At 35.6% G+C, this 27466-nt stretch overlaps 3 protein-coding genes across 3 annotated transcripts; 1 reads left to right on the top strand and 2 right to left on the bottom strand.

Moving 5' to 3' along the window:
- Nucleotides 1-10317: 10317 nt before the first annotated feature.
- On the top strand, nt 10318-18128 carry LOC120144259 (armadillo repeat-containing protein 8-like). Its single transcript, XM_039158365.1, has 9 exons — nt 10318-10773; nt 12157-12879; nt 15027-15122; nt 15201-15284; nt 15999-16233; nt 16328-16488; nt 17174-17452; nt 17535-17707; nt 17905-18128. Exons 1-8 carry the CDS (start codon nt 10411-10413, stop codon nt 17583-17585), a joined length of 1992 nt encoding a protein of 663 aa, XP_039014296.1. The 5' UTR covers nt 10318-10410; the 3' UTR covers nt 17586-17707; nt 17905-18128.
- A 1482-nt stretch (nt 18129-19610) lies between these two features.
- On the bottom strand, nt 19611-22895 carry LOC120144243 (putative disease resistance protein At3g14460). Its single transcript, XM_039158352.1, has one exon. The coding sequence runs from the start codon at nt 22893-22895 to the stop codon at nt 19611-19613; it is 3285 nt and encodes a 1094-aa protein (XP_039014283.1).
- Nucleotides 22896-25454: 2559 nt separating this feature from the next.
- Nucleotides 25455-27099, bottom strand: LOC120144257 (chaperonin-like RbcX protein 2, chloroplastic). Its single transcript, XM_039158363.1, has 5 exons — nt 26680-27099; nt 26267-26358; nt 25965-26022; nt 25799-25864; nt 25455-25622 (listed from the first exon to the last, which is right to left on the bottom strand). Exons 1-5 carry the CDS (start codon nt 26974-26976, stop codon nt 25470-25472), a joined length of 666 nt encoding a protein of 221 aa, XP_039014294.1. The 5' UTR covers nt 26977-27099; the 3' UTR covers nt 25455-25469.
- Between the last annotated feature and the right edge of the window lie 367 nt (nt 27100-27466).

Here is a 27466-nt window from a genome sequence, read left to right as displayed (position 1 = left end):
CAACCAAAAAAAGTTCACAAATAAGTGTTGATACATTTATATCAAGTGTCGATCCCAAAAACATCGAAACCCGTAACTATAATGTAATAGGTCACTTTACAATGTAACCGGTTTAAATTTACCGATTTTATGAGAAAATAGGTCTACAATATGTATCGACACTTTATTCATTTGTGTCGATACATGTTATCCAGAATGTATTTCCAAACAAGTTCACGAAAAAGTGTTGATACATTTATAACAAGTGTAGATCCCAAAAACATCGAAACCAGTAATTATAATGTATAGGTAACATAACAATGTAACCGGTCTAAATATACCGGTTATTAAAAAAAAGGTATACATAATGTATCGATACTTTATACATTTGTGTCGACACTTTATGTCCATAATAAATTTTCCAAACAAGTTCACGAAAAAGTGTCGATACATTTATAACAAGTGTCGATCCCAAAAACATCGAAACTCGTAATTATAATGTAATAGGTAACATAACAATGTAACCGGTCTAAATATACCGGTTATTAAAAAAAAGTATACATAATGTATCGACACTTTATGTCCATAATAGATTTTCCAAACAAGTTCATGAAAAAATGTCGATACATTTAGAAAAAGTGTCGATCCTAAAAACATCGAAACCCGTAATTATAATGTAATAGGTCACTTTACAATGTAACCGATTTTATGAGAAAATAGGTATACATAATGTATCGACACTTTTTAAATTAGTGTCAATACTTTTTAAAATTATGCGCGTTTTTTTCTTATATATACAAAACCCAAATCGAAAAAACCTAAAGGCAGAGAACTCTTCCACTCCGACGGTGATGACCTTCAAATGGAGACCCAGCGTATCAACATTGAAGAAAATCGAAAGCGACCAATAAGTATCAATGTATTTATGTAATTGTTCTTGAAATGGTAATTGGATTCAAGTGTTTAAGATCTTTTAATTGATTACAAATTTCAAATCTCTACAGTCTGACTGAATGCAAAATGATAAAGGAAGCTCATAATCATGTTGACTGCATAGCCAATAAAACACCATTTCAGGGTCCAAATGGTAAGCTACGAATTGGTAAGATAAGCTTTCTTTTGAGGGTTTAGGGATGAATCCCTACAACATAAGGTGTACATGATTGAACATTACATATAATAGTTGTATTCAGTTGTTGAAGAATTGTTTTTAATTTTATACTAATATAGTTGTAATGTTCAAACATGATTGAAGGTTGTGGTTTATTTGCAATAACAATAGGTTGTTGTACATGTTTCTTATACACATTAGGAGTCATGTTGATACTTAGGATATATGGAGATCGTTGTCTGCATTATTCTAAATGTCTCTAACATCATGTGCGGGACTGAATGACCAGTCCATTCCGTCTTCAAAAAAATCAGTTGAAGTAGGTTGCGTGCTTGTATTGCAGCATAGCATAACATACTTGATGTTGCACGTAGAGAAGCAAACCTTGCCATTTGCATTATTTCTGGAGGCACATCAAATCAATTATTTCTGGAGGCACATCAAATCAACAAAACTGGGTGCAGAAGCCTTCGCATCCTTAGTCCACCTACTTTGAATCAAAGACCTGAGCAAATATGTGAAATCCAAGTGCTTCAAAGCATAGCATAACATACTTGATGTTGCACGTAGAGAAGCAAACCTTGCCATTTGCATTATTTCTGGAGGCACAATCAAATCAACAAAACTGGGTGCAGAAGCCTTCGCATCCTTAGTCCACCTACTTTGAATCAAAGACCTGAGCAAATATGTGAAATCCAAGTGCTTCAAAATGTGAAGTTGATGGCGACATGGAAGTCCAACTATCTCGAATTTTCTGTATGAGCAATTTAGGGTTTTCATACGAGAATCAAAACTAATTTCAAATGTCCTATTTTTCTCTTTGTACTTTTTCAAATAAAAATATTGACATTAATCTGATAAGTACTGAATCTCTTCCTGAATCCGGTACAATGTCTCCCGTTGAAGTTCTTCTTAGAACACACGAAAAGATTCGCGCGCATAAATCTCAGAAGCATGACTTTCAAATTCAACCAGTTTTGTGATCTGGAAGGGCTTCGTCTAGGAACTTAAGTAATCAGCTTTCAACTCGTTCAGACGCATTCTACTAATTCCATCTTCAATTGCACGAACAACATCTAAATATTTCTTCTTGTGTTTCAGTGAATTTGCGAGTGAAGCATTCATAGACTTGCACCTTTGTGTTGAGCGAATATTAGCAAAGAAATGACCGGTTAGATATGCTTGTGCCCATAAGTGTCGAGTATTTCCCTTCTCAATCACCCATGGATGCTTTTCGATGTTGAACTCTAAAAGAACTGAATACCATTGAATATCAAATTCGTCGGTTGTCCACCAGGAAACCATGCATTTTGAGAATGCTGCTGTAAATTTTGGGTCACCAATGTTAGCTTGTGTATTGCGAGAAAGATTCCAAGAACATAATCTGTGCTTAGCATTAGGGATAACAGATTTGATAGCCCTCTGCATTGCCATATCCCCATCAATGACAACTGAAATAGGCGATTTGTTCATCATGGCTTCTAAAAAATTCTGTAGCACCCACTCAAAAGATTGGGACGTCTCGTCAGCGATTATGGCAGTAGCAAACACAATTGTGTTATGGTGATGATTGACACCGACAATAGGCATAATTGGTCGACCATACAAATTATCTTTGTACGTTGTGTCGAACTCAATTACATTACCGAAGCATATGTAATCTGATCTCGATGTAGAATCTGACCAAATAAGATTATGCAACGCCCCTGATTTGTCTACCGAGTATGTCACAAAAAACTCAGGATCATCATGTTTCTTATAATCAAAGTAACCAATAAGCACATTCACATCCCCATCGATGATTTCCTTTGCTTTGCCTCTTTGAAGTGCATTGTAGATGTCTTATGTGTAAATCCAACATTATAATAGCCCCCTGCCTGCTGCGTTAAATAGTTCATTACTTGTGACGTGCCAACACCGACCTCTTTTAATGTTGTTGCCTCATCGATATCAGCCTTACTTACAGCTCTATTAGAACGCATAAATGGTGTCATAGCAGGTGTGCATAATGCATGATTATGTTTCTGATAAGACTTACTTATAACTCACTGATCGTTTGTATTTGTTGCTGTAACTACGATTCTAGCATTGTATCATGTTCTTGTGATTGGCGTATGAGCACGTTGACGATCAATGGTATTGACTTTTGATCCTCGAAACCCTTCTTTGGAATAACAAAATTCTTGTGCCTTCACATTCCCTTCCATGTCAAGCCGTGTTGTTCCCCGACGTGTACTAAACCCATGTTCCCGTGCAAATTCCTTGTAAAAGTACCAAGCTTGATCTCGTGAAGAGAAGAGCTTACCAACCAATATGTCAGATTCATCAACATTATGTACTTTATGGCATTCCTCGGTCGGCTTAACATTGTCTGCATCAGTATGATCCATGGCAAAAATTTTGTTGTACAATTTCAGTGGTCCCAACAGGAGTTGTTAGATGTATGTAAGTAAAGGTTCATTGAGCAACATGTTTCAGTGGTGCTTTCAATAGGATGTGGTATTGGTAGTGGTGGTAGTTAAAGGGTGAGTACAACATTAAATTTGCAGGACATATTCAGGTATGTACAATAACTACATAATTCAATAACTTTAAAGTAATAGGTAAAATTACAATGTAGGTGGTAAAAATTAGACTATTTTAATGACAAATAATTATAATGTAATAGGTAAATTGACAATGTAACCAGTATAAATATATCGTTTAATTATAAAACAGGTTAACATAAAGTATCGACACTGTTAGATTTTGTGTCGATACATTTATAACAATTATCTATCCCAAAATCAAAGAGACCGATAATTATAATGTAATAGGTAAATTTCCAATGTAACCGGTATAAATATATCGGGTTCATACGAGAATAGGTCAACATAAAGTATCGACACTTTTTTAACTCTTTAAATATGTGTCGATACTTTTTTCCAAAATAAAGCACAAACGAGTTGCATGCATAAAGTGTCGATACATTTAAAATTGTATCAATCCCGAAAACATCGAAACCAATATTTATTATGTAATAGGTCAATTTATAATGTAACCGGTTTAAATTTACCGGTTTTATGAGAAAATAGGTCAATATAAGCGCTACCTATTACATTATATAAGCGCTACCTAATTTGTTATTATACTTGATAATATTTCCGGTTAAATGCCTATTTTATTATATAAGTGCTACCTAATATGTTATTCTGCTTGATAATATTTCCGGTTAAATGATATAACATAACCAGTCTAAATTTTAATCGGTCACGCCGTTTTTTAGGCACCGCACAACAGAACTTCCCCAACATCGTTGAGTCCCCGTTTAAAAGAGTGTGCATTCCATATTCAATTGTTGAAAGGGTTCACGAATCCCCCTACATTGCCACGCGCCCACGCCCACTACTGGTTATATATATCATTGAATTTTTTTAGAAAGAAAAAGTCCAGATAACCCCTAAAGTATTTTGATTTTTTTGGATAAGTAAAGTTTTATTTATCCAAAAGGAAGCAGCAAGCTGCTACAAGGTACATTAAAATCAACTAAATCAGATTCCAACCAAGACACAACCTCCTATTTACATTATTCAATCTGTTCATATGACACCTATACAATTTGATTCTAACTGCCTCTCTAATTCTATCAACAATTTCCCCAGCCGGGCTAATCACACTCTAAAATGCTTGTGATTCCACTTATCCCATAGAAAGTAAACAAAATCAGTCCAAGCTAGCTTGAGGATTCGAACTAGAAGGGATTTACCTTTCAAATTCAATGTCAGCCATCACAAAGCATCATTCCAGCAGTGCAGAATCTGGAGTTGGAGTGCACATGTACTCAAAATAGCACCCCAAACTCTGTCGCAAAAGAACATTCCAGGAAAAGATGATTACGAGATTCCTGGCCAACATAGCATAACCCACATACATTATCAGTCACCATGCCAAATATGGCTAATCTGTCCTTTGTTGGTAGCCTATCAAGGATCACCATCCAAGCTATAATAGAAAATTTAGGAATATGAGAACCAAATAAGTCTATGTCAATCAACCTTGTCCCTCCTAACGCGAACATTACCCCAAATTCAGCCACCTTTGATCAGTGTCAAATTAGTAGCTGGCCAAAACAGTCTTCTAGCTTCCTCCCTTAGCTTTATCAGCTTACTGAGAATCCAGCTGAAATGGGGATTGCAACCAACATCCCAATAATCCATAGATTTAAAACAATAACCTTTGATCCATGCAATCCATAAGGAACCATCATCAGCAAGAATTTTCCTGACAATCATAAGGCAACAAGCCTTGCTCCAATCTGTTAACTTCCTCAGGCCCAGAACAGCCTCAGATTTTATACTACAGATCTGACTCCAGCTCACTCTGGCCCCCTTTGCTGGAATAGCATTACCCTTCCAAAAACCTCATGCAAAGATTTTCAATATCTTTAATAACACCTTTGGGCAAGACAAGTTGTCTACTCCAATAGCCAAAAATACTGAACAAAATATATTTAACAAGTTGAAGTCTCCCACCAAAGCTTAAATGTCTGCTAGACCATTTATCAATCCTGCTCTTAAATAACAAGTAAAGCCGAACAATCTTTACTTGTAAGTTTACGAATAACCAAAGGCACTCATAGGTATCTGACAGGTACCTGGCTAATTTTGAAACCAGTAGCTAATCGAATATGTTCCAAACTATTCACATACACCCCACAAGTAAAAAACTCAGATTTCATGGCATTTAATCTTAAACCAGAGAGTTCATAAAACCTGTCAAGAATACTAACAACCCCCATAGCAAAATCAAGAGACCCATGGCAGAACAATAGTAGATCATCAGCAAAGCAAAGGTGAGTAAGGCAAAATTTCTTGCATTTTGGATGAAACTTAAAGACACCATTCTTTGCATCAACATTCAGCAGAATTGAAAACACATTCATCACAATAACAAAGAGGTAAAGAGACAATGGGTCCCATTGCCTCACTCCTCTTGCTCCCATAAAATACCCTACCAAACTACCATTTAATGAAATAAAATACCTAGGAGTAGTCACACATGCTTTAATCCATCCACAGAAAATGGCAGGCAGACCCAAAGCTTCAAGAACATTCAATAAGAAATCCCAACAACTGAATCAAAAGCTTTTTGGAGATCTATTTTCAAAGAACATCTAGGAGAAAGGTTTTTCCTAGAGTATCCTTAACAATCTCCTGAGCAAGCAAGGTATTTTCAACAATATTTCGACCTTTTACAAATGCTGATTGGTTTTGAGAAATTATACCAGGAAAATAGACTGCCAGCCTAGTGACCAAAATCCTAGTAATTGTTTTGTAAATTATTGAGCAGCAAGAAATAAGCCTAAAGTCCTTAGGCATACAAGCATTCAAGGACTTAGGCACCAAAGCAATAATGGTGGCATTAAAAGCAGGCATGAGTGAAGATGTTTAAAAGAAATACCTTATAGCATCCAAAAAATCCTTACAAACAATCTCCCATGCTACCTTGAAAACCCATGAAGTGTAACTATCAGGCCCTAGGCTTTTATCATTCCTATGCCTAAAAAGTGCTTCCTTAATCTCCTTGTTTGTGATCTCACCAACAAGGAATACATCAGCTCCATCAGGCAAAGAGTAAATCAGCAGGGATTTCAACTATTCCACAGAACAACCCTTCACCAGAGTGTCATGGGTGCCAATGAGTCTCTTGAAAAAATCAACCAGTTCAGTAGCTATGCCATCAAAAGATTCATGAAACTTCCCATTCTCATCTTTAATAATTCTGATAGTGTTCCTTTTCTTATTTGACTCAACTCTCTGATGAAAAAATTTAGTGCTCAAGTCTCATTCTTGCAGCCAGTGAGTTTTAGCTTTTTGTCTATAAAACTCATATTCTGCAACTTCCAATTCAATTAATTATGCCTTAATCATTTTCTGTCTTCAGACACTCTTCTATGATTAACTTAGCCAAGATTAAAAATCTGGATAGATTCCAGTTCAGCTCTTTTACCAGCCACTCTACCGGAGATGTCTGAAAAATAGTTCTTGTTGAACTCCCTTAACAAAGGTTTTAGCCTTTTCATCTTGTAGAACAGAATTTGCATAGCATTTCCAATACACTATTCCTGCCAAGAATCCCTAACTACCCTAAAAAATTATCATTTGTAGTCCAACAATTAAAAAATTTAAAAGGCTTAGTCCTATAGACTTGAGCACTTCTTTGAGACCAAACTATGCCAGGACAGTGATCAGAGACTCCCTGAGCTTGAAACTCCACAAATGATTCAGGGAACTCCAACAACCACTGAGAATTTATAAGAACTCTATCCAGTTTTCGAGCCAAATAAGAGTTTTCTTGCTTATTTGACCAGGTGAACAGAGGGCCAGAGAAAGGGTGATCCTGCAACTCCAAATCCACCAAGCATCTTTTAAAATCCTCCATGTCAGAACTGCTATGCAATCCCAAAAAAACAAAATCTGAACTTTCTTGTGCATTGGCAACAACATTGAAATCACCCCCAATAATCCATGGGAGAGAACCAATACCAACCTTTAAATTCTTCAAATGCTCCCAAAGACCCCTCCTAGCCAACCCATTATTACTGCCATACACAACAGTAATAACCATGCAATGGCCAACTACATCTCCAACAATAGTAAGGGCCTGATCACAACCTTTTAAGAAAGAATATGCCAGCCCTTTTCTCCACAACACCCAAAGTCTGCCTCCATCAGAGAAATCATAATTAGCAGCAAAATTCCAATCAACACTCAAAACTTCAAAAACCTTTGAGAAAGTAGCACTTCGAACTCTGGTTTTGACAACTATCGTTTTGGATGTCAAAATTGAATTCCTTATTCTCAATATATAAATAAATAAAGGAAATACTTAGTAAAGAGAAGTAAGGGTTGATTCCACAGGGACTTAGAAAATTATAAATTTCTGTCTGATTTATTTATGCAGGCGTGAAACAGTAAAAATGGAGGGAATTTTGGTAATAAAATATTAAAATAATAAAAGCGATTAAATAAGTAAAAACAATTAAAGTAAAAATAAGAAAATGAAGATTGTGAATAAATACGGTAAAAGTAGCCTCAAGCTTCGCTTTGACTCAATTTCCTTATGATCATCGAATAAGGTTTTTTATTCAGGGTTCACGTCGGTTACTTTGTCTACAAGGGCTATCCCCGTGACTCTATCTTGTATACCGAATACCAAGGCAATCTTTGATTCCGGCTTCGGTAATTGATTCTAACAACATCAATTGTCGTAGATCAATTACCATTTAAGTTCATGGCGTCCGACTCGGATTGTTGCTTCGATAACCGTCAATTTCGATCTCAATTCCCTCTTGGAGAAGCTATCTCGCCAAGTGTGTTCACAGGAAGTTGAATTGCTTTCTATAAGTCGAATCTTTCTCCCACACATTTAATCGCAACAACTTCTTGACCAAAGTCAATCTTTGATTTTGAAAACTGTTTTGATTTTGAAAAATAAGCGCAAAGATTGAGAGAGATATTCCGAAGATATTAAGGGCCTATTTCAATTCTCCTGATGGAATTGAGTCATCGCGACAGCTCTCGGCTTATGAAAAGTTTAGCTAAGCATGACAAAAGTCATACTTAGCATTTTGAAAACAAAGCTTGAAAAATAAAAGAAAAATGAAAAGAACTTGAAATGTAAAAAGAGAAAACTTTTATAAAAACTAAAGAGAAAAGAAGAATGTAATCTGAATGATGAGTTTAGGCTTACCCCAAGTGAGTATTTATAGCCTCTCAAAGCCTAAAGGATAAATAAAGAAAATAAATAAAATAATCCTAAAACTAATTGTTTTTTAATTTAAATTCAAACTTAAACTAGTCTCCTAATGCAACTCTGCTCGTCAATCTTCCAGAAGGCGTACGGAGGAAGTCTTCTAGAAACTGTCGCTGACTGGACCTTCTAGAAACTGCCACGTCAGACCGCGTCATTCCCAGAGTCGTGCCCATGTCTCCAGCCGTGACCAAATAATAAAAAAAATGCAGAATGCGCCCGTTTTGTCACTAATTCTGGAAAGTAAGGACCTGCACGAAAACAAACATAACACAACCAATTTAGCAGTAATAAATCCTCAAAACCGAAGAAATAACGAGCAAAGATTAACGATTCTGAACACTCATCAGGTTTCCATAAAACATATTACATCAATACACAAAGCCTCCAATCTCCTAATAACTCTTCTTAGTTCAAGGCTATTATTGATCCCCTAACATTCCAAAAACTAATGATCATTTGTTAGGTATAAGAGGGTCTCCACTACCAACACCACAACTTACCTCTATACCCTTAGCCTTATCCATATGCTCTTTCTTTTTTGTCTTGATTTCATTAAGGAGCATAGCAACTCCCAAGGTTGTTGTCCTAGTCTTCCTTGGCCCATCAAGAACACCACCTCCAGCAAGAGTGTCCAATTTGCTTGATGAACCAACATTATCCTTCTTTTTACCTTTAACCTTCCATCTTTTGGTTCAAGGAATCTTGCAGAGAGTATTTTGAAATTTTTAATCAAGCCATTTTCAAACTTTTTAATCAATTGAGTCTCCAATCATAAAATTTAACCAAATGTATTTTTTTTCAATTAAGTCTCTTTAATTATATTTAAATTTAAATATTTTTTTATAATTTAGTCAAATATAATAAACAATGATACTTTTTTAAAATAAAAATTACATTTAAATCTATATAAAATCATCACCGATTTTAAATAATTCTATTAGACATGAAAGAAATTGATACAATTAATTAAATATTTTTAATTTGAGATAAGCCACTACATTTTCCCTTTTTTTTAGTATTTCTATAATTTTACCAATGTTATCCCTTATAAAAGCAAATTCAAAAGATTAAATTATCTAAATAAAAAATTAAAATTCAAAGTCAATTTAAATTTAATAATAATACTCATGAATATGACTTTTTAACAACAATTTTGTAAAAATTCAATGATTTTTGAAATATGTAGAAGTAAAAAATGAGCTTTAAAATTCATTTTCTAAACATATTATTAAATATATAAAATTTTAAATATAGTTTTGGTGTTCACAAACGTACACATTTTAATGTAAAAAAAATTAACGGTGGAATTTAAAGAGAGTGCGAAAATTGTCTTACTATTCGCGGGGGAAAAAGGAAGCTCAAATTGTTGCTAAAAATAAAAGGAGAATGGAAATCTCGGTTGAAATCGTGTCTAAGTTAAAACCTTAACCCAAAAAAAAAAAAACACCACTCAAAATCCTCCAATCTTTTCGTTTCTCCTTCAATAAAGATTAAACAAATCCGCGGGGCTCGCCATCGCCAGCGTCATGCCAAGCGCCACCATTAACAAGCACCGGCCGAGCGAGCTCCTCTCGCGGTTGGCCTCCGCTGAGCCTGAGGTCAAGGTCGGGGCCCTTCGCGAGGTTAAAAACCAAATAATCGGGAATCCTACAAAGAAGCTTTCCTTCCTCAAGCTCGGTGCCGTCCCCGCCGTCGCCGGCATTCTAGCTGATTCAATCGACGAAGTCACCGATTATAACAACTGCGACAGCAATAGTAATAACATTCTGGTCCAGTCAGCCGCGGCTCTCGGTAGCTTTGCTTGTGGCTTCGACGCCGGAGTTCAAGCAGTGCTTGACGCCGGCGCCTTCCCTAATCTGTTGCGGCTTCTCGCAAGTCCTAATGAGAAGGTTGTTGTTTTTCTATCTTTTTAATTTTAAATAGTAGTATTGCATGGAAATTGATACAAAAAGGAGAATTCGGGATTTCAAAAATTAGAAATTATAACTATTTTTATTTTTTTATCTTTAATTGATCTCCCCATATATATTAGTTCGTTTAAACTTATTTTTAGTCAATAGAAAAGAAGATTTGCTGCTTGTGAAACTTGCATCTATTCCATGTTGAGAAATTTTGAAGACAACAAAAAGAGGGAGAAGAAATTGGAATTTATATTGATGTCTTTGTTTTAAACGAGATATGCATATTTGGACTATATTCCTCATAGTACTAAATTGTGGTGTTGGTGTTGCGGATGCTGTGGACGTTACGGCGGGATTTCTCCCCCCCTAAAAATAACTATATTTCTAATTTACGAATGCGGTTGCTGTGCCGCGGTGAATTTCAAAACGTTACTATGTGGCTGTTACATTGCGTTGCGGCCGCAATTTAGTACTATGATATTCCTAAATGAGGTGATTATTCAGTTAATCCAGTTAAGATGTTAATGTCTCTGCCAAATTATCTTTATGCTATTTCAGTATGCAGTTTCTTTGAAGATATCTGAAAGGATGGGAAATAGTAATTCTGCAATGCGGATCGACTCTATTTTTTTAGGCGGGAAAAAGATTGTATGTTAAAGTATGACGTACAATAACCATATATTTGGAGATATTAGAGCTTATATTTGTTTTGGAAATAAGTTCGTAGCATTCCTTGTCAATTTGGTTAAAAAGAATTCAGGGGTAGTTTGTTTTGAAGGACAGAATTAAGATAAATTGCATCAAGGAGGGAAAGAAATCACTATATAAATGTCAGAAAGGTCTTATATTGTAATTTTTTTTTTGTCAGTTCCAATTCAGATAGAACTAAATCTGTTGTTATTTTCTCCATAAAAAACATTTTTGCTGTCTAGTGATTTGGTGCAGTCTACATTTGTTTCACCCATCTTAAACCATATAGGAAACAGGTTTAGTTTTCTTAACCATGGTTTTGTTTGGTCACACATTGGAGTACTCATTAGTCTGTTTTATGTTTATTTGTTTATTGTATCTCAACAAAAAGATCAACTCTTGATTCATTCAGAAAATATACCATCGCTCGCTCTAAGGTGCTCCCCATAAAGTACTTATTTCTGAAAGCATCTCTGCTCTTAAGGTGGTGGGTGATCAGTTCTCTCTCTCTTTTATATGCCAGTTTTGAGACTTTCAAAAGGATTCTTTGCCACTTTTGACCATTTCCAATAACATACTTATGCATGAACATAGAAAGTTAGGACTCCGGTTTTAAGCTCACCTTGAGTTTTCTATTCATATCTTATTATATAGTAACTTATATCGTTTTCCTTGCTTCAGGTGGTAGATGCTAGTGCTCGTGCCCTTAGAATGATCTATCAATCAAAATTGGCCCCAAAGTATGATTTCCTTCAACAGAAAAATATGGAGTTTCTTATCTCACTACTAAATAGAGAGAAGGAAAATGTTAGTGGACTTGGTGCATGCATAATAACTCACTCTTGCGAGACAAGTTTAGAACAGAAAGCATTGTTTGATGCTGGTATTCTAAGGAAGTTGAATAGTCTTCTTGAAGGTGGTTCTTTAAGTCAGAGAGATGCTAGTTTAGAGTCTTTAGCCACAATATTTAGGAACAATCCTGAAGTTATTTCAAAATTTGCTGGACCTGAAATCGGAAGACCTTTTAGTTCTATAATTGATTTAGCAAAGGATAGGTACCCCCGAACTAGGTTGCTAGCTTGCCTGTGCTTGATTGTTATAAGGAATGCCTCTCCCCACTTCTTGCAAGATATAGAGATCAAAACTAAAATAATACATATTTTACTTGAGCTTCTTGACGACCCTGGTCAAGTTGGAGATGAGGCTCCTTTTGCTTTCTCCAGTTTAATTGCACAAAAGGAGGATCTTCAAAAATTGGCTCTTGAGGCTAATGCTATTGATAAACTACATCACCACTTACAAAAAGACTCATTGCATGCCAGACGTTATGAGGGAATTTTACTTGCACTAGCTGATATGTGCTCAAAGTTGGAGAGTTGCAGGTCTAAGCTCCTCTCATTGCAGGTTTGTTTTTTCCCCTCTGGAATATATTAACTTGGTGCCATTAATTGCTGTTTGTTTAATGTTTACCTTTTGATTGTAACATGTCTGGAATATAACTATACACATTGAACCTGTTTTGTTTGGCTTCAAAACAGTAGAATCTACAACATAGGAGATGCTTATAGAAATGGGATAGATGATGGATTCCATTAAATGCTCAAATAACTAGTAAGCTTAGACAAACAAAACCTTAGACATGATATTGCACAGTGGAACATAAACAGAAGATAAACCAAATCCTCCAATGGTCGTACTTACAATATTTGGCATGATTAAAACAATTGATAATACCATGTAATAAAAAATCATGCATAATTGAAATTTCTTAATCTTGTGATAGACCAAATCTAGTCAAGACTTGTGGCCACCCAAGTTTTTGGCCTCCAATGGTATCCACACAGTGACAGAAGCCCAGGCCTTCTTCAAAGAGGGATCAAGAACAACTGCTAGCAAGTTTTGTTTTACAAACAAAAGCTAAGATTCTCTCAAAATCACTTTGGCATTCAAACTGTTTTGCATTTCCTTGAAATCTGTTTTTGGCACTTAAACGAAGCCAAATCAACCAAATTATAGCGACCTTAAAGACATGTTTAGATGCTAAAAACTTGGTTTTATGAATTTTTCAACAAGGAGAAACATGTTCAAATCGAAGTTGATACTAAGCATTCTGAAAATTCTGCACATGTTTTGACTATTCTTTTTATTGTGCAATTATGACTAAATCAATTTTAAAACATATTCTGGGACAACTTTTATGGACTTGTTCTCATCACAATTACCTCTTGCTATTCCCAAGTATCTCTATATTTCAATTTATGAGATTGATAGCTTATTTTACATATATGGGGGCTTAACATGTACTGGTCTTTGAGCATTGTCAATGCTTTCTTCTGACAATGTAATGATCAGGGATAACTTTGGAACATAATTTTTATGTATAACTCTTTATTTTTGCTCCAAGAGTTTCATTAGTACTTAACAACTCTTTATTTTTGTTTATTATGATGAAGGAGACTCTTTAATAACATATTTTCTAGAGATTCAGATGCATTATAGCTAGTATATCCTTTTCAATCCAATTGGCTCTAGGGAATACTCAACACAACAAAGTCGCTAGCATCATTGCTAAAATATTGTTCAGTGGAAAGTTTCATGCATAAAAGATCATACCTTGGCTATTTTTTCTGCCATTGGTTCTTTATCACCGGTAGGTAATGGAGCTGGTGGTAACCTGCTCTTAGTATTGAAATAGATTTTCTCCACTTGCATCATGCCTAAACTCAACCAAAAATTTGTTACAGATGTCTTCTCTTGCTTCTTGAAAAAACTAATGGTTCTGTAGTCTTATGTTGCTTGAGTGAACTTTCTAATCTTGGTGAGTGGATCACTTTTTTTTTTGATAGGAATTGAAGGCCTCGTTAAAAACCCCCCTTCTTTTAAAGGAGCTTGTAGAGAAGCTCCTTAATCAGCGGAAGGAGGAAAAGAGTGCCTTAAGATTTCATTAACCAAAAGAAATTACATAAGATACAACCAGATAAACACCCCCAATATAACCAAAAAACCAAAAAACACCCGAAGACACCGCTAAACAACAGAAAAAGCTCAGCCTAAACCATCAAAGGCACTAACACAGTCTTAATTTTGGCTGAGCTGTAAACCAATCTAGCAACAGAAAAGAAGACTTAACGCCTAAACAATTCCTGGAATACAACACAAAACAGTACAACAAAATGCCTGAAACAATGAACCAAACCCCTTCTAAAGTAACTTGACTGCCGCCAAATTACAAGACCTAGGAGTAAGCTCCAGCAAAGTTGGATTTCTATCCGAGTTCCAAAACAATAGTTACTACTATTTGATAAAATAGTGTCCCAAGAAATCTTGGATTTCTATCTGAGGTGTCTATGGTGGCCCATAAATAGATCTCATCTCACAATCAGACAAATTTTATGATTTCTTTGTCTATTTTATGGTTATTCTATACTGGTCAGTGCAAAGTTATAAATTAGATTTCAAAACTTTTAACTACTAATCAAATCTTATTGAAGACTCTTATTTGTGTGAATCTTCAACTACATTGAAGTTTCTGATATTTTCTCATAATATAGGTGTTGAATTTGGTAGCAGATGTGCTAACTGATCATAATGCTGGTGTTCGCACTGCAGCTTGTGTATGTTTGAAAAGTGTCACTCGATCAATCAAGGTTTGTGATGCAATAACAATTGTGCAATATTCTGTTTAACTCTTATATGCTAATATAGCTTATGCAATGCCAATACAGAATTTGAGTGCAGGTTATTTTATGAATGAAATGATTGTGATTCCATTGGTTCAGCTTTTTCTTGACCCTTCGACTTCTGTCCAGGTAATAAGCTGTTAAAGTGGCACTATAATTGGTAGATAATATCTGTATTGTATGGTCTAAAAACCAAAAGGGAAAAAGCTGCAGAAATTACACATGTCAACATTTCAGTTATCAGATTTCAAACAAATTTTGCTTTCATAATTTCTTTCTTAATAACTATGGCTCTGATACTCCGAGTTGATTATTGTTAAATATAAAACATATTTTGGTTTTAATATAATTTCATAGAATTATATTGGCATTTGATAGCATTTATTTCGTTTCTTTTTTCTTTTTTTAAGTTTGGTTTTATCTGGTTCAGTGACCAGTTTTCATATTAATGAGCAAGGGCTTTAGGTGGCAGGAGAAATCAGAAAGATCCGATACTTTTCCCTTGCTAGATTCTGTATGGGTGGTGCTCTCTGTTTCACCTCTTTTCAATACAAAATTATTGAGATGCAATTTAGTATCACCACAACTTAATATTACTGTGGTGTTATAAGTTTGGGTGCTGCAATCTTTTGACCTGAAAGACTTTAAACCTCTGCTATATGCATGTATTCAGTTTGTATATCAACTTAAGATTAATCATTAAGAACCACGTTGTGGAGTTTAATTTTTATATTAATTGTACAACAATTGTTGTCTAATATTACAAGCTAATCCACTTTGTTCCACCAGATCTCAAAGCTTATGAATGTGGACGCTAATGACCATTAATCTTTTTGTTTCCAGGTAGCTGCACTTGGCGCCGTTAGCAACATAGTGGTTGATTTTACAACACGTAAGTCTATTTTTGTACAATGTGGAGGGATGAAACAGCTGGTTCAGTTAGCAAAGTCTATGGAATCAGCTGTCAGGTCAAATGCTTTGTGGGCTTTGAAGAATTTTGTATTCCAAGCAAACAAGAGGTTGAAAGAAGGTGTTTTCTCAGAGCTCACTGCATCATTGTTATCAAGCCTCATCTGTGGTAATAAGATATACAATTCTTTATTTGCTTTCATTCTTATGTGTTCGACATAAGTTCAAATCAAGTTGCTGTTTAATATACATTTACATTTCAGATCCAGAGCCTTCTGTACAAGAGCAAGCTTTGGGCCTTATTCGTAATCTAGTTGATGGATGTATAAGCTTAATTGAGTTCGTGTTTGCTGAAGATGGCATTATATTAGGGGCAATTGTTAGACAGTTACAATGTTCTTCAAAATCTGAGATAGGGATACAGGTTTGGATTCAAGGAAAATAATGAGTTAGAATGCCAGTTACTATTTAGCATTCTATATTTTAATTGTTTAAGATTTGAAATTTCTTTGAATTTGGATTGAAGGTCTCACATCTTTACTTATCTCCCAAAAGAACAAAAAATCACATGTTTTTATTCATTCGTCTTTGTAGCCAAGAGAGATTTCTCTATGTGGAACCTAAAATATTAGTACAATCTGATTATGCCCTTTTTGCTTGATAAGTCCACTTATATTATACTTCAATGTATTTATGCAAACATTTTGTTTTGAAAATATAATTATGACTGCTTTTTGTACAAAAATTTAACAAATTTTCACCCATGTCTAGGATGAAGATGTCATATTTAATTTTTCCCTTTTCATCAAATTATTTATGATATTATTATTTTTTTGAGTTCGATGAGATAAATATCATATAGGAATTCACTATATATGTTAGTTTTCACGACTTGTTTTTGTCTATGGAAGTTTGATGCATGCGCATGTAAATAAGTTAATTACAACAGCGATTATTTGTGTATATAGTCAATGCGGCTGCCATTAAAATTTCTTTGCTAGTATCTTTCTAGGAAAATAACAAGAATAATATATGATAACGCCATGATTTGATTTTGTGTTAATTGTAATTTTCTCTTTTTAGCTTATTATGAATTCTATGCCCTGTAGGGAATGTATGCACTGTGCAATGTGGCGAGTGGGAATGAGTTCCACAAGGAAGCAGTAATCCAGCAACTCTTTACACAAACGGGTGACAAGAATCAATATTTTGTGATGAAGTTTTTGCAGAGCAATGATAGCCAGCTACGCACAGCAACTGTCTGGACAATAGTGAATCTTACTTGTCCATCGAGTCCTGGTGCACCTGGCCGGCTTGAAAAACTGCGCACTGCTGGGATAATTTCTCAGATAAAGAATATGGTTAACGATCCATGTGTTGACGTTAAGGTTATTTACATTTTATCTTTTGAATACGTTTTTTGTTCGCTTCACTTTTCTGGTTGACCTAATAGAAATATTCGTGGTACAGCTCCGCGTGAGAACAGCGCTAGGGCAATCTATGGCTTTTGGGGACAATTAAGCATGCCCATGTTGATTCATTACTCAGAATACAAAAAAAAGCAAAGAGATTTTGAAGCAGTTAGTTTTGTTTTTTTCTGTAAGATACTGTCAAGGCTTTCTCCTGTGGATTGTAAGAAAATGGTGAGTCCTTGGCTTGATTGAAAGTAGTCATTGAACTGGATTTACAGATCGGCAAAGTTCCCATTTAGAGTAACAATGGAACGAACTTAGAAAAAAAATTCATATTGTTTTGAAATCAAATATATCTCTGATTACTTCATCATAATTTGATTATTTATGGCTAAACGCTCTCTGTTTGCAATGCTTTTCTTTTGCAGGCACGACTGATTGCTTTCGGTTATTGCTTGTTTCTCAGTTGAAAGCTGTTACCGGTCAGTTTTACATTACATAGGCATTTTAGGGATACATACATTTTGGGTTTGATAATTTCTGTATGTATCAATTGAGCGTTGTACATGTAATAGTGTACCATGAGAAGTAGATATATTTCATTTCAAATTACTGTATCACTTTCATGAAGAAAGCTTTGTTGTTCTCTTTTCTACCGCAAAAGTATATGCAGCTTAGTTATGAATGCTCTGCCATTTGTGGCTAAACTGAAACACACTTTTGAAATTTTTAAGTCTCTTTTCTGATTTTGGGGGATAATTCACTCTCTCGAAGTATTTTGTTATCTTTTTTATGCATCTTTGTTGTTAAAAATATAGGCATATAATATTCAATTTAGATTAATGGATCAATAAGATCGAATTTGTATTTTTAATAATTAATAAATATTGTAAAATTAATGGATTATTTCAGGGTAAACTAAACTGGTAGTCCTTGAACTTTTGTGATGTTTGCATTTTGATCATTTAACTTTTAAAACTTGTATTATAATCATTAAATTTTTAATTTTTTTATTATGGTTACTGTCGGTAGTTAAGTTAACATGGCATGTTAATTTTTTTTCTAAAATAATTTTTAAATTTCTTCCAAATTAGTGAGTGTCACTTGGATCATTTGCATAATTATCATCTTACATTCTTTTGATTGTCTTTTTAACATCATATCTGAGTTTTATCATCTTCTCACGACCGTCGAACTATTCATCACCATTATCTCATTCAAGTTTCAAACACCACAATCATCATTCATGATTAGTCCAATCAAAATTCCAACAACTATCACTGTTCCAGTTTGGTCCACAACCATCGATAACAGTAGATAATAAACAATAACAAAAATAAGCAAAGAAGTAAAGAAAAAAAAAGTGACAAAGAAAACCACTCATCTAGATCTTTGGGGGTTTCTGGTGAATGGAGCGATCGTCGATTAATTACAATAATGCGAATGTTTTGTTTAGTTAAAAATTAACATAATTTGATCTCAAGTTAATATGCTGGTTGATAGTGGTATATTGAAAAGTTGTACGTTTTAGTTTCAATTGAGATTTTAGGAAATTGAAAGGTTTTTTGACGAGGTTGAGTTGAAGAAAAAAAAAGAGTAGTTGAGTGATATTTTTTATCGCATAAATCATTTACTACTAATAGAAACGACAATGAAAAAGATGACAATAAAAAGAAAAAGAAAATTCATAAGTTTCTTTTGAGAATAATATTTTAATGTATCATATCAGTTTATTTTTTAATGATAGCTTAAGAAAGTGATCTAAAAACAAATTAAAATTTCAATAATTATAGTGTAAGTTTTAAAATCCCGATTACCAAAATGCAAGTTCCTCAAAAAAAAAATTCAGAGACTACCAGTGTTACCTTTTGACGTTGTCTTCTATTTTCTAAAAAATAGTAAGAAAAAGCAAATACAATGAACTGCAACTAATAGGAACAACAACACAATGTAGTTTTAGCGTTGCAATTTGTAAGAGTTCACTTTGTTGTTTTCCATCTTCACATCAATCATTCATATATGTATTGTCCTTTTCTCCATTACATAAAAAACTGAAAAGCTTTGTTGTGTTCCTGAAAGTAACATCAAATTTGAAGGATACAGACAACCTTAACCATGTTTCAGGGTATTACAACTATAAGATACAACCATGATGGATCTTTTCTGCATAAAACAGCTGGTCTGCTATGACCATATCATCATCAATTTCAACTATGGGGACAGAAGCAACCTTGGTCCATTCTTCTCCTTTCTTTTCCTGCAACCCTTGCTTCAACAAAGGACAGTCCTCAATTCTTAAAACAGACAGGGATTCAGGCAGCTCCGGACCGGACATCGACTGAAGGCGAGGGCATCTTCGGATTTCAAGCTTTTTAAGAAAGGTGAGACATTGGAGTGTTTTGGTGTTGAGTGATGTCAAGTTGGGAACTTCATCAATGTAAAGAAATGCAAGTGTTGAAGGCAGGAAACCTTCCTCTGGAAAAGAATCAATGCGTTCACATTGTCCCCGGATACTAAAGTGTTCGAGGGAGCTGACCTGCTGCAAATCCCAGTCCATGAGGTTTGCTGTTAACTTTTCACAGAAGGAGACCGAGAACGAGTTCAGCTTCGAAGGCAAACCACCTGCAGGAAAGGACTCGAGTTCTGGACAGTTGCATATCTTCAATGAGTTGAGTGATGGAAGAAGGGAGTGCATGTTTTCGGGCAGTGATTTTAGCTCCATACTGTCGGAAACTTCAAGTACCGTGAGATTAGGAGCGTGTAGTCCGCCTGCAGGAAACGACCCGAACTTTGGGCATAAACTGATTCTGAGGGAGCTGAGAGCTGGAAGAACCTGATTAGGCCCCTCTGCAATTGAAAGAGAATTTAGATTACATCCTCTTATTTGAAGATGATTAAGTTTGGGGAATGATTGTAGCTGAAAGTACGTTAGAGAATAGCAGCTAAATGATATCTGCAATGTTTGCAAGGAGCCATAACTTGAGCACATAGGCAATTCAAGTCTCTTGCACCTCATGATATCAAGTCTTTTCAAAGTCGACAACGTAGGATCTTGAAGTGTCGACAGAAACGGGCAATCGCAGATTTTCAGTTCTTGTAAACGAAGGCAATGCATTATCCCTGCAGGTAGAGATTCGAGTGCGGAGAATCCTCTGATTGTAAACTTGTGCAGTCGAGGCACAATATGCTTCACAGACACCTTATCTGAATATCCCAAATGCAACTCATAGATGGTTGGAGCCTGTGGAAGTGAAACCATGAGTTGCTGACAATCAATGATCATTAACTTTCTCAATGAAGGAAGGTAGTCCGGCAGTGTCCCGCTCAGCCGGGGACATTTCCGTATGTGAAGCTCTCGAAGACAAGGAAAATGTCCTTCTTCAGCATCTTTTTCAAAGAAAGTCCATTCCTTCCACTCCAACATCCTCTCAAACCATAAAATTTCAAGACACCTAAAGGGCTTGACCGTAGATAATCCGTTTCCGTAGAACTCAACTCCGACCGTCTCAACTGCATCAAATCCAATGATATAGAGCTCTTTGAGTAATGGTAGTTGCCCAACTGCTGGTAAGAAGAAGCAGTATTTACAATGGCTAAGCCGCAAAGACACCATATTTGAGAACGAACAATCCCCTAACCAATCAGGAAACTTCGTGCCCCCGTAGGATTCGATGGACAACTTTTCCAAGTTTGTATGAGGTTGAAGCATGCTCAGTACATCTCTTTCGGTCGATGTATCAAGAGTATGGCCACTCCATTTCAATAGCAACTCGGTAAGGTACTCTTTGTCTTTAATTTTCGCCTCCAGAGCATCTCTTGGATTGAAAACATTTTGAAGATTGAAAATAGCTAGACTGCCTCTAAGTTGCTGAAGCTCCCCCAATTCCGAAATGCTAGATCCACTATGGTTCCCCACAATAAATGCAGATAGTGTTTGTAGACTAGCCAATTTGCTCATCTGTAGTGGCATCTCTTTGAGTCCTAGTGTCCCGCTAATATCAAGGTGACGCAAGTTGACGAGCCTTGCTATTTGGTTTGGCAACTCGAGGAGCGAGCCACAATCTGCTAATAACAATGTCAGCAGATTATACAAAGCACAAACGGATTCCGGTAGCCTCTTAATTGCAGTGTATGACATATCCAAATAGCGGAGAAGTTGCAAGTCTCCTATTGAAGCAGGCAACTCTTTTATATTATCATACCTGGATAAAGTTAAAACCCTCAAGCATTTTAAGGTTGGCAATAGATCATGATAGACTTGGTAAGGTAGTATTTCAAACCAATGAAAGGGTTTTAGAGGTAGGAAGGTACGCAGACACTTGGTTTCGTGAAAGGCGTCGAACATTTGAAAATCATCGTAACTAGTTCTCGTATATGAAAAATGACGAACCGTCTTTTGGACGTTGTTAGAATCATAAACCCCTAACAAACAAAACCCTTGGGAGACAAATTTGGCTAAATCATGAATGAGGTCATGCATGACAAAGAGCTTTCTGTTGCCACTTGATTGTTGGAAGAAAGATCTCGACCGTAGATTGTTGAAGTACTCGATCCCTACATCTTCCAGCCTCTTGTTTCGTATTGTTTGTGACAGTAATCCTTCAGCCATCCACAATAGGACCAGGTTCTCGATCTCGAAATCATAATCCTTGGGGAATATTGCGCAATATGCAAAGCATCTCTTCAGATGTGAAGGCAGATAATGGTAGCTTAAGAGTAAAGCAGGAACGATGTTGTCATCGCCATTCGATAAATCCCACAGATTGCTCTCCAACACATTACGCCATTCACCGACATCCCTTTTGGATCGAAGGAGACCTCCGACTGTTTTGGCTGCTAAAGGTAGGCCATGACACTTTTTCACAATTTCTTTACCAATGGCTTCTAGGTTCTGTACTTCCCCACTGGAATTCGTGCTGCCAAATGCATGTTTTGCAAATAACAACCAGCATTGTTCATCTGCCAATTGCTGCAGATGATAGGAAGGAACTGTGCGCATAATCGAGGCAACGCTTTCGTTCCGTGTGGTGACAATGATCTTACTTCCTCGAGCTCCATGAGTTAAAGGTCTCTTCAAGGCCTCCCAATGGACATAATTCTCATTCCACACGTCGTCTAAGACTAGTAAAAATTTCTTATCCATTAAACATTCAGCCAGCTTAAGTTGGAGCAAATTGAGTTCCCCAACCGCACAACTCAAACAAGTGATTCCCTCGAGAATTGCTTTTGTCACTCGAAAAACATCAAAGTTGTCTGAAACGCAAACCCAGATTTTGAGATCAAACTTGAACAAATCCTCCATTTTGTTGTCGTTGTAAACAATCTGAGCAAGAGTTGTCTTCCCAATCCCACCCATGCCAACTACAGAAACAACACCAATCCCATCGCTACTCAAATCTTCGGCCTGCAACAACTTCATTATAGCTTCTTTATCACCATCTCTCCCATACACGCTGGAGTCATCCACCAAGGAAGTGGCTGGTATTTTCTCAAATACTTTTCACCAAACCCTTCTCTCAAAGAAAGAACATATTTCTGTCTTTCAAGATACTCAACTCTCTCCAGTATCCCTACCAGCTTAGATTCAGTTCTATTATGAAATGGGTTTAGTGAAGTGAAAAACCTGCGTACCTTGGTCGTGCTGGTTTGGTATTCAGCTTCGAGCTTGCATCGCAAAGCTTCAGTCGAAACTTCATCAAGGAGATCCTCTGCATCATAAACAGCGTCTTTAAGCTCGTTAAGCCACTTCTTTACATTGTGGTTCACGATTTGTTTGCTTTCTGCATCGTCCAGAACGGCATTTATGGACAGCAATGTAGCTTCCAACTTTTGGAATAACGGGCGGTTCAGTTTTTCTCCCCTGATGAAGTCTACGACTTCAGGAGAAGCCATCCTATCGAACAGGACTTGAAGAAAAGCAGAAAGGAAAGATCCACCCACCAATTCAGCGGCCATTCTATTGAAGAAATGAATGAGAAAACAAGCGATTAGCGTTGCAGGGAGGAAATCTGGAAACTTGCTCACCAAATAAAACAAGGCTTTTAAGCAGGTCAATGCTTGCCAAGTCAACAATGGCAGCAATGACTATGGCATTAAATATATATAACCGACAGTTGAATTTAGGAAACATACGTAGATCTACGAGAACTTAGAAAATCCAAATTTAAGTTGGAGTTAACTATGATTCAGTAAATTTGCAGTCAAATAAAATAAAAAGAGGGATTTTGATGGAAACAAAAAGATTAAATAAGAAAAAATAAAGAAAATGTAAAATGTAAAATTAAAACCGATTTTCCCAATTCAATATTTGAAAATCCAACTTTTAATATAACTAACTACGACAATCGTCGTTAGCACAAAACAATTTTAATTTAGGAAAAGCTCGGTTCGAATTATGTTGTCTCGCTTTGACTCAATTCGTTTCTAATCATTGAAATAAATTTTCACTTTGGGATTCACGCCAGTTATAGTCTACAAGATTCAACCTTTGTAACTTGTTTTTTACTTTGGTAACTGATTTTTCCAATGTCAATTTTTGGAAATCTAGCTTTTAATTGAATCAACTACGATAATCGTCGTTAGCACAAAATAATTTTAATTTAGGAAAAGTTAGACTCGATTATGTTGTCTCGCTGAGAATCGAACTCAATCTCAGTTTACCTTAGCGATCTCCGCTAAGTGTGTTCACGGTAAGTCGATATGCTACAAACCGATCTTTCCTCCCATCTTTAAATCAGAACAACATCCAGACCAACGAGCTCTTTTTGATATGAAAGTGTTTTGATTTTAAAGATATGTCGATTACCTATCCAAGTTTCAATAAAACTGAGAGTAACATCCTGAAGATGTTAAATGTTTTTCAATTCTCACATATTGAATTAAGTCATCGCTTAGCCTTTCGGTTTATAAAAAATTTAGTTAAACATAACAAAAGTTATACTTAACATGTTTTATTTTAAAACTTGAAATAAAATAAAAATGAAAACGAAAGAAAAACTTTTATGAAACTAACTGAAAGCTCATGAATCAAATGTAAAAACAAGTGTGTTCTTAGCCTTATCCCAATAGGCATTTATAGTTTTTAAAATACTAGAGATAAATATGAAATTAAAATAAAAATAATCTTAAAGATAATTCCAAATGTTTTCAAATTCAAACTTTAAATTTCAAAAACAAATCCTCCTAAGATATCTCTGTCTGCCTACCTTCGAGAAGGTGCTGACGAGATATTCTAAAAACTACTGTTGACTGTACCTCTTAAAAACTGTCATGTCACACTGTGTCATATCTAATATCGTGCCCATGTCTCAACCGTGACCAAATAATAAAAAAAATAAAATATATCATTTTTACTGCTAATGCTGAAAAATTAGATTTTACACGACTACTAATTATTAGCTGACCCTATTTCCATACGTAATGGGGTAAAGGGGAAATAGGGTAGTAGGCTGTCCCAACGCCAGGTTGAGAGCAGTTTTCGTGGTGAATTGCCCTCAGTAGGACTACTAAATTAACAATAATAAATCTACGAGATCAAATATTTAACAAATAAATATTATCAATTTAAAACACTAATCAATGTGTATCAAAACTTGGGGTTTACTTAGTTGCCGCCTTTTGACTTTGTAGTTGAATCCGCAACCCAAGCCAGAGGCTTATGAGTTATGACTTATCAAAGCTGTGTTAAAATTGAATTAATTGGGTTAATCTACGTGTTAATATGGAGTTCAAACTCAGACTTTTAAATATAATGTATACATGGATAACATCATCTTAAATAATAAAACTCTTTTAAATTTATATAGATTTAAAATCATTAGATGAATGAAAATAGATGATTAAGATTAACAGTATGAAATGAGAAGATATTCACTGGAAAAAATAATGAGTCAGTCATTTATTTTAATTCATCTAATTGTTTTAAATATGTGTAAAACTAAAGAGTGATTGTTTGGGACCAAACACAGTGATTGCACAGAAAGGTTAGCTAAGGCTAACTCAAAAGAGAAGAAATGTAAATGGCTTCAGCCAATGTTGTCAGGTTTGTGTCATCGGAGGGCCAAACCACAGTGTCCATAAGCCGCTCGCGCATCAGTTCCAAGTTCTCTTCCGATATCTCGTTGTATATCTGACCATGATCACATTTCTATAACAATATATAAATATACAACGTCAGAAAATACTTTAATCAGAGACAGACACATAATAAAATTTTACAAGGGACGATCGTCCTGTCGGTCTCCCTCGATCCATCTTTAACTTCGATTGTTGTTCAGCATCAAATGTAAAAGCTAGTAAGAGTTTTTTTTTTCTTTCCTTTACCTTAATCCATTTTCCATACAAATGAAGCCGTGTTATCATCACTCTTTCAGCAAGCTCTTGATTCTCCTGTCAATGCCAAATACACACGGTTCTATACGAGGTTTGCTGGTTTGATATTAGATTACTAGCTACTTAAGTTTACTTAAAGAAGAAACTATTGCGGTACCTTCCCGAGCATGCGCAAGAAAAGTTTGCCATCGCTGGGCTTATTTGATGCAACGTACCTGCCATAATCAAGATTGCAGCACAACTTAATCCTTTCTAAGTTTGGTCGTTTTTAAATTTAAAATTTTGATAGAATCGAATCGAATCTAAACATATACATATTCGAATTTCATTAAGTCAAATTTTCAGGGTCAGATTCATTTTGCCACCTCTAAACTATAGCCCAATTTGCCACAACCATAGCAGGCAACAATGCAATCAGAAGCATATACAGAGTGGGGGGAAACCAGGTATGCAACTTACTGATAAAACCATGTATATTTTGGAGGATTCATTTCATAAAGCTGAGTAAGAACAGTCCTCACTGCTTTGTATGTGAAGTAATTGAGTAATTGCTGCATGCAGGGAAAAAAAATCATTGTCATATAAAATAAAGCATTGGCTTTTTAACAACATTTTCACCTACAAAAGCATTGGAAAGAAAACATTTGCATCCAGTGATGGGCTGAGGGGGCTGACCGAGATAATCTGTCTGTCTCATAAATTTTTATAAGTTTGTCTATTCTAGCATAAAATCGTATGTACGTCCCTGTATGCACATGTTTCTTTGAATGCTCAGTTTTAACATCCATTAGTGTATCTTTCAGAATGAATTATACTGCAGAGAAGCATGCAAAAGTACAACTTTGAAGAGGCTGAAACTAAAGCAATCTCACCTTTTTAACATCACCAAAAGTTTCTTCATACTGCCCTCCCAAATTATCAACAACCACAAGTCCACGGTCCTTGCGCTGCTTCCTCCAACCCTTGGTCACAATCATCTTGGAAGACAGCCTCCAATCAGGCCATGAATCGACGAAGGAGCTGACTAATTTAATCGAACCGGCCCTTGCCGCCGCATGCTTTCTTCTCAGGTTGATGTTGTCGGATGGCAATGCTTCCGACAAGCACAAGCATGGACCAGTCTGAGACTCCATAACTGATGAACTCACCACAGATAAAGCCCCCACCATCTTTGTTGGTGAACTCAGGATAGCTGGTCAGTGTAACTCAAGATTGAGGAGCAAAGAAGATATACAATTGGAGAAAATGGAAAGTGTTGTTTGTGCAAAGGTGAAGACGAAGGTTAACCAGACGGTTTTTGAGGTCCAAAATTGTCTGAATTTGGTTCAACTGTTTAGGACACGAAACCAAAGGTAGGGGTTCATTTGTGTTTGGATTTTTTTCCATATTGGTAAACCAACTGGACAGTTGCCTCTGTTTGAATCTTCTTCAATGAATCTTTGGTCATTAAACGTGTTAAATTCATTAAGCTTAAGTCAATTAAAACACATCTTCAATGTTTCAGTTTCAGGAAGAATATTCAACTTGATTAGGTGGTCTTCGTTAGGGCAGGCAAAGCTCATATTAATTTGTTTCTTTTTTTAATTATTATTTACAGTTCACACTAATAAATGTAAATTACTGTCATATACACTGCAAGTAAATAAATTCTGTGATTCG

This window comes from Hibiscus syriacus, unplaced genomic scaffold (assembly GCF_006381635.1).
Source record: "Hibiscus syriacus cultivar Baekdansim isolate YM2019G1 unplaced genomic scaffold, ASM638163v2 tig00110885_pilon, whole genome shotgun sequence".
In the NCBI taxonomy this organism is placed as follows: Eukaryota; Viridiplantae; Streptophyta; class Magnoliopsida; order Malvales; family Malvaceae; genus Hibiscus; species Hibiscus syriacus.
This window is presented reverse-complemented; position numbering and strand designations above follow the sequence as displayed.

Bases quoted from the DNA above. Each gene is read 5' to 3' on its own strand.
- LOC120144259 (XM_039158365.1), top strand. From the start codon at position 10,411: ATGCCAAGCGCCACCATTAACAAGCACCGGCCGAGCGAGCTCCTCTCG. The intron at 10,774-12,156 runs GTTGTTGTTTTT...TCCTTGCTTCAG, and splicing joins TCGCAAGTCCTAATGAGAAG to GTGGTAGATGCTAGTGCTCG. The intron at 12,880-15,026 runs GTTTGTTTTTTC...CTCATAATATAG, and splicing joins CTAAGCTCCTCTCATTGCAG to GTGTTGAATTTGGTAGCAGA.
- LOC120144243 (XM_039158352.1), bottom strand. From the start codon at position 22,895: ATGAAGTTGTTGCAGGCCGAAGATTTGAGTAGCGATGGGATTGGTGTT.
- LOC120144257 (XM_039158363.1), bottom strand. From the start codon at position 26,976: ATGGTGGGGGCTTTATCTGTGGTGAGTTCATCAGTTATGGAGTCTCAG. The intron at 26,023-26,266 runs GTAAGTTGCATA...TGATTATGGCAG, and splicing joins AAATATACATGGTTTTATCA to GTACGTTGCATCAAATAAGC. The intron at 25,865-25,964 runs GTACCGCAATAG...TGGCATTGACAG, and splicing joins TCTTGCGCATGCTCGGGAAG to GAGAATCAAGAGCTTGCTGA.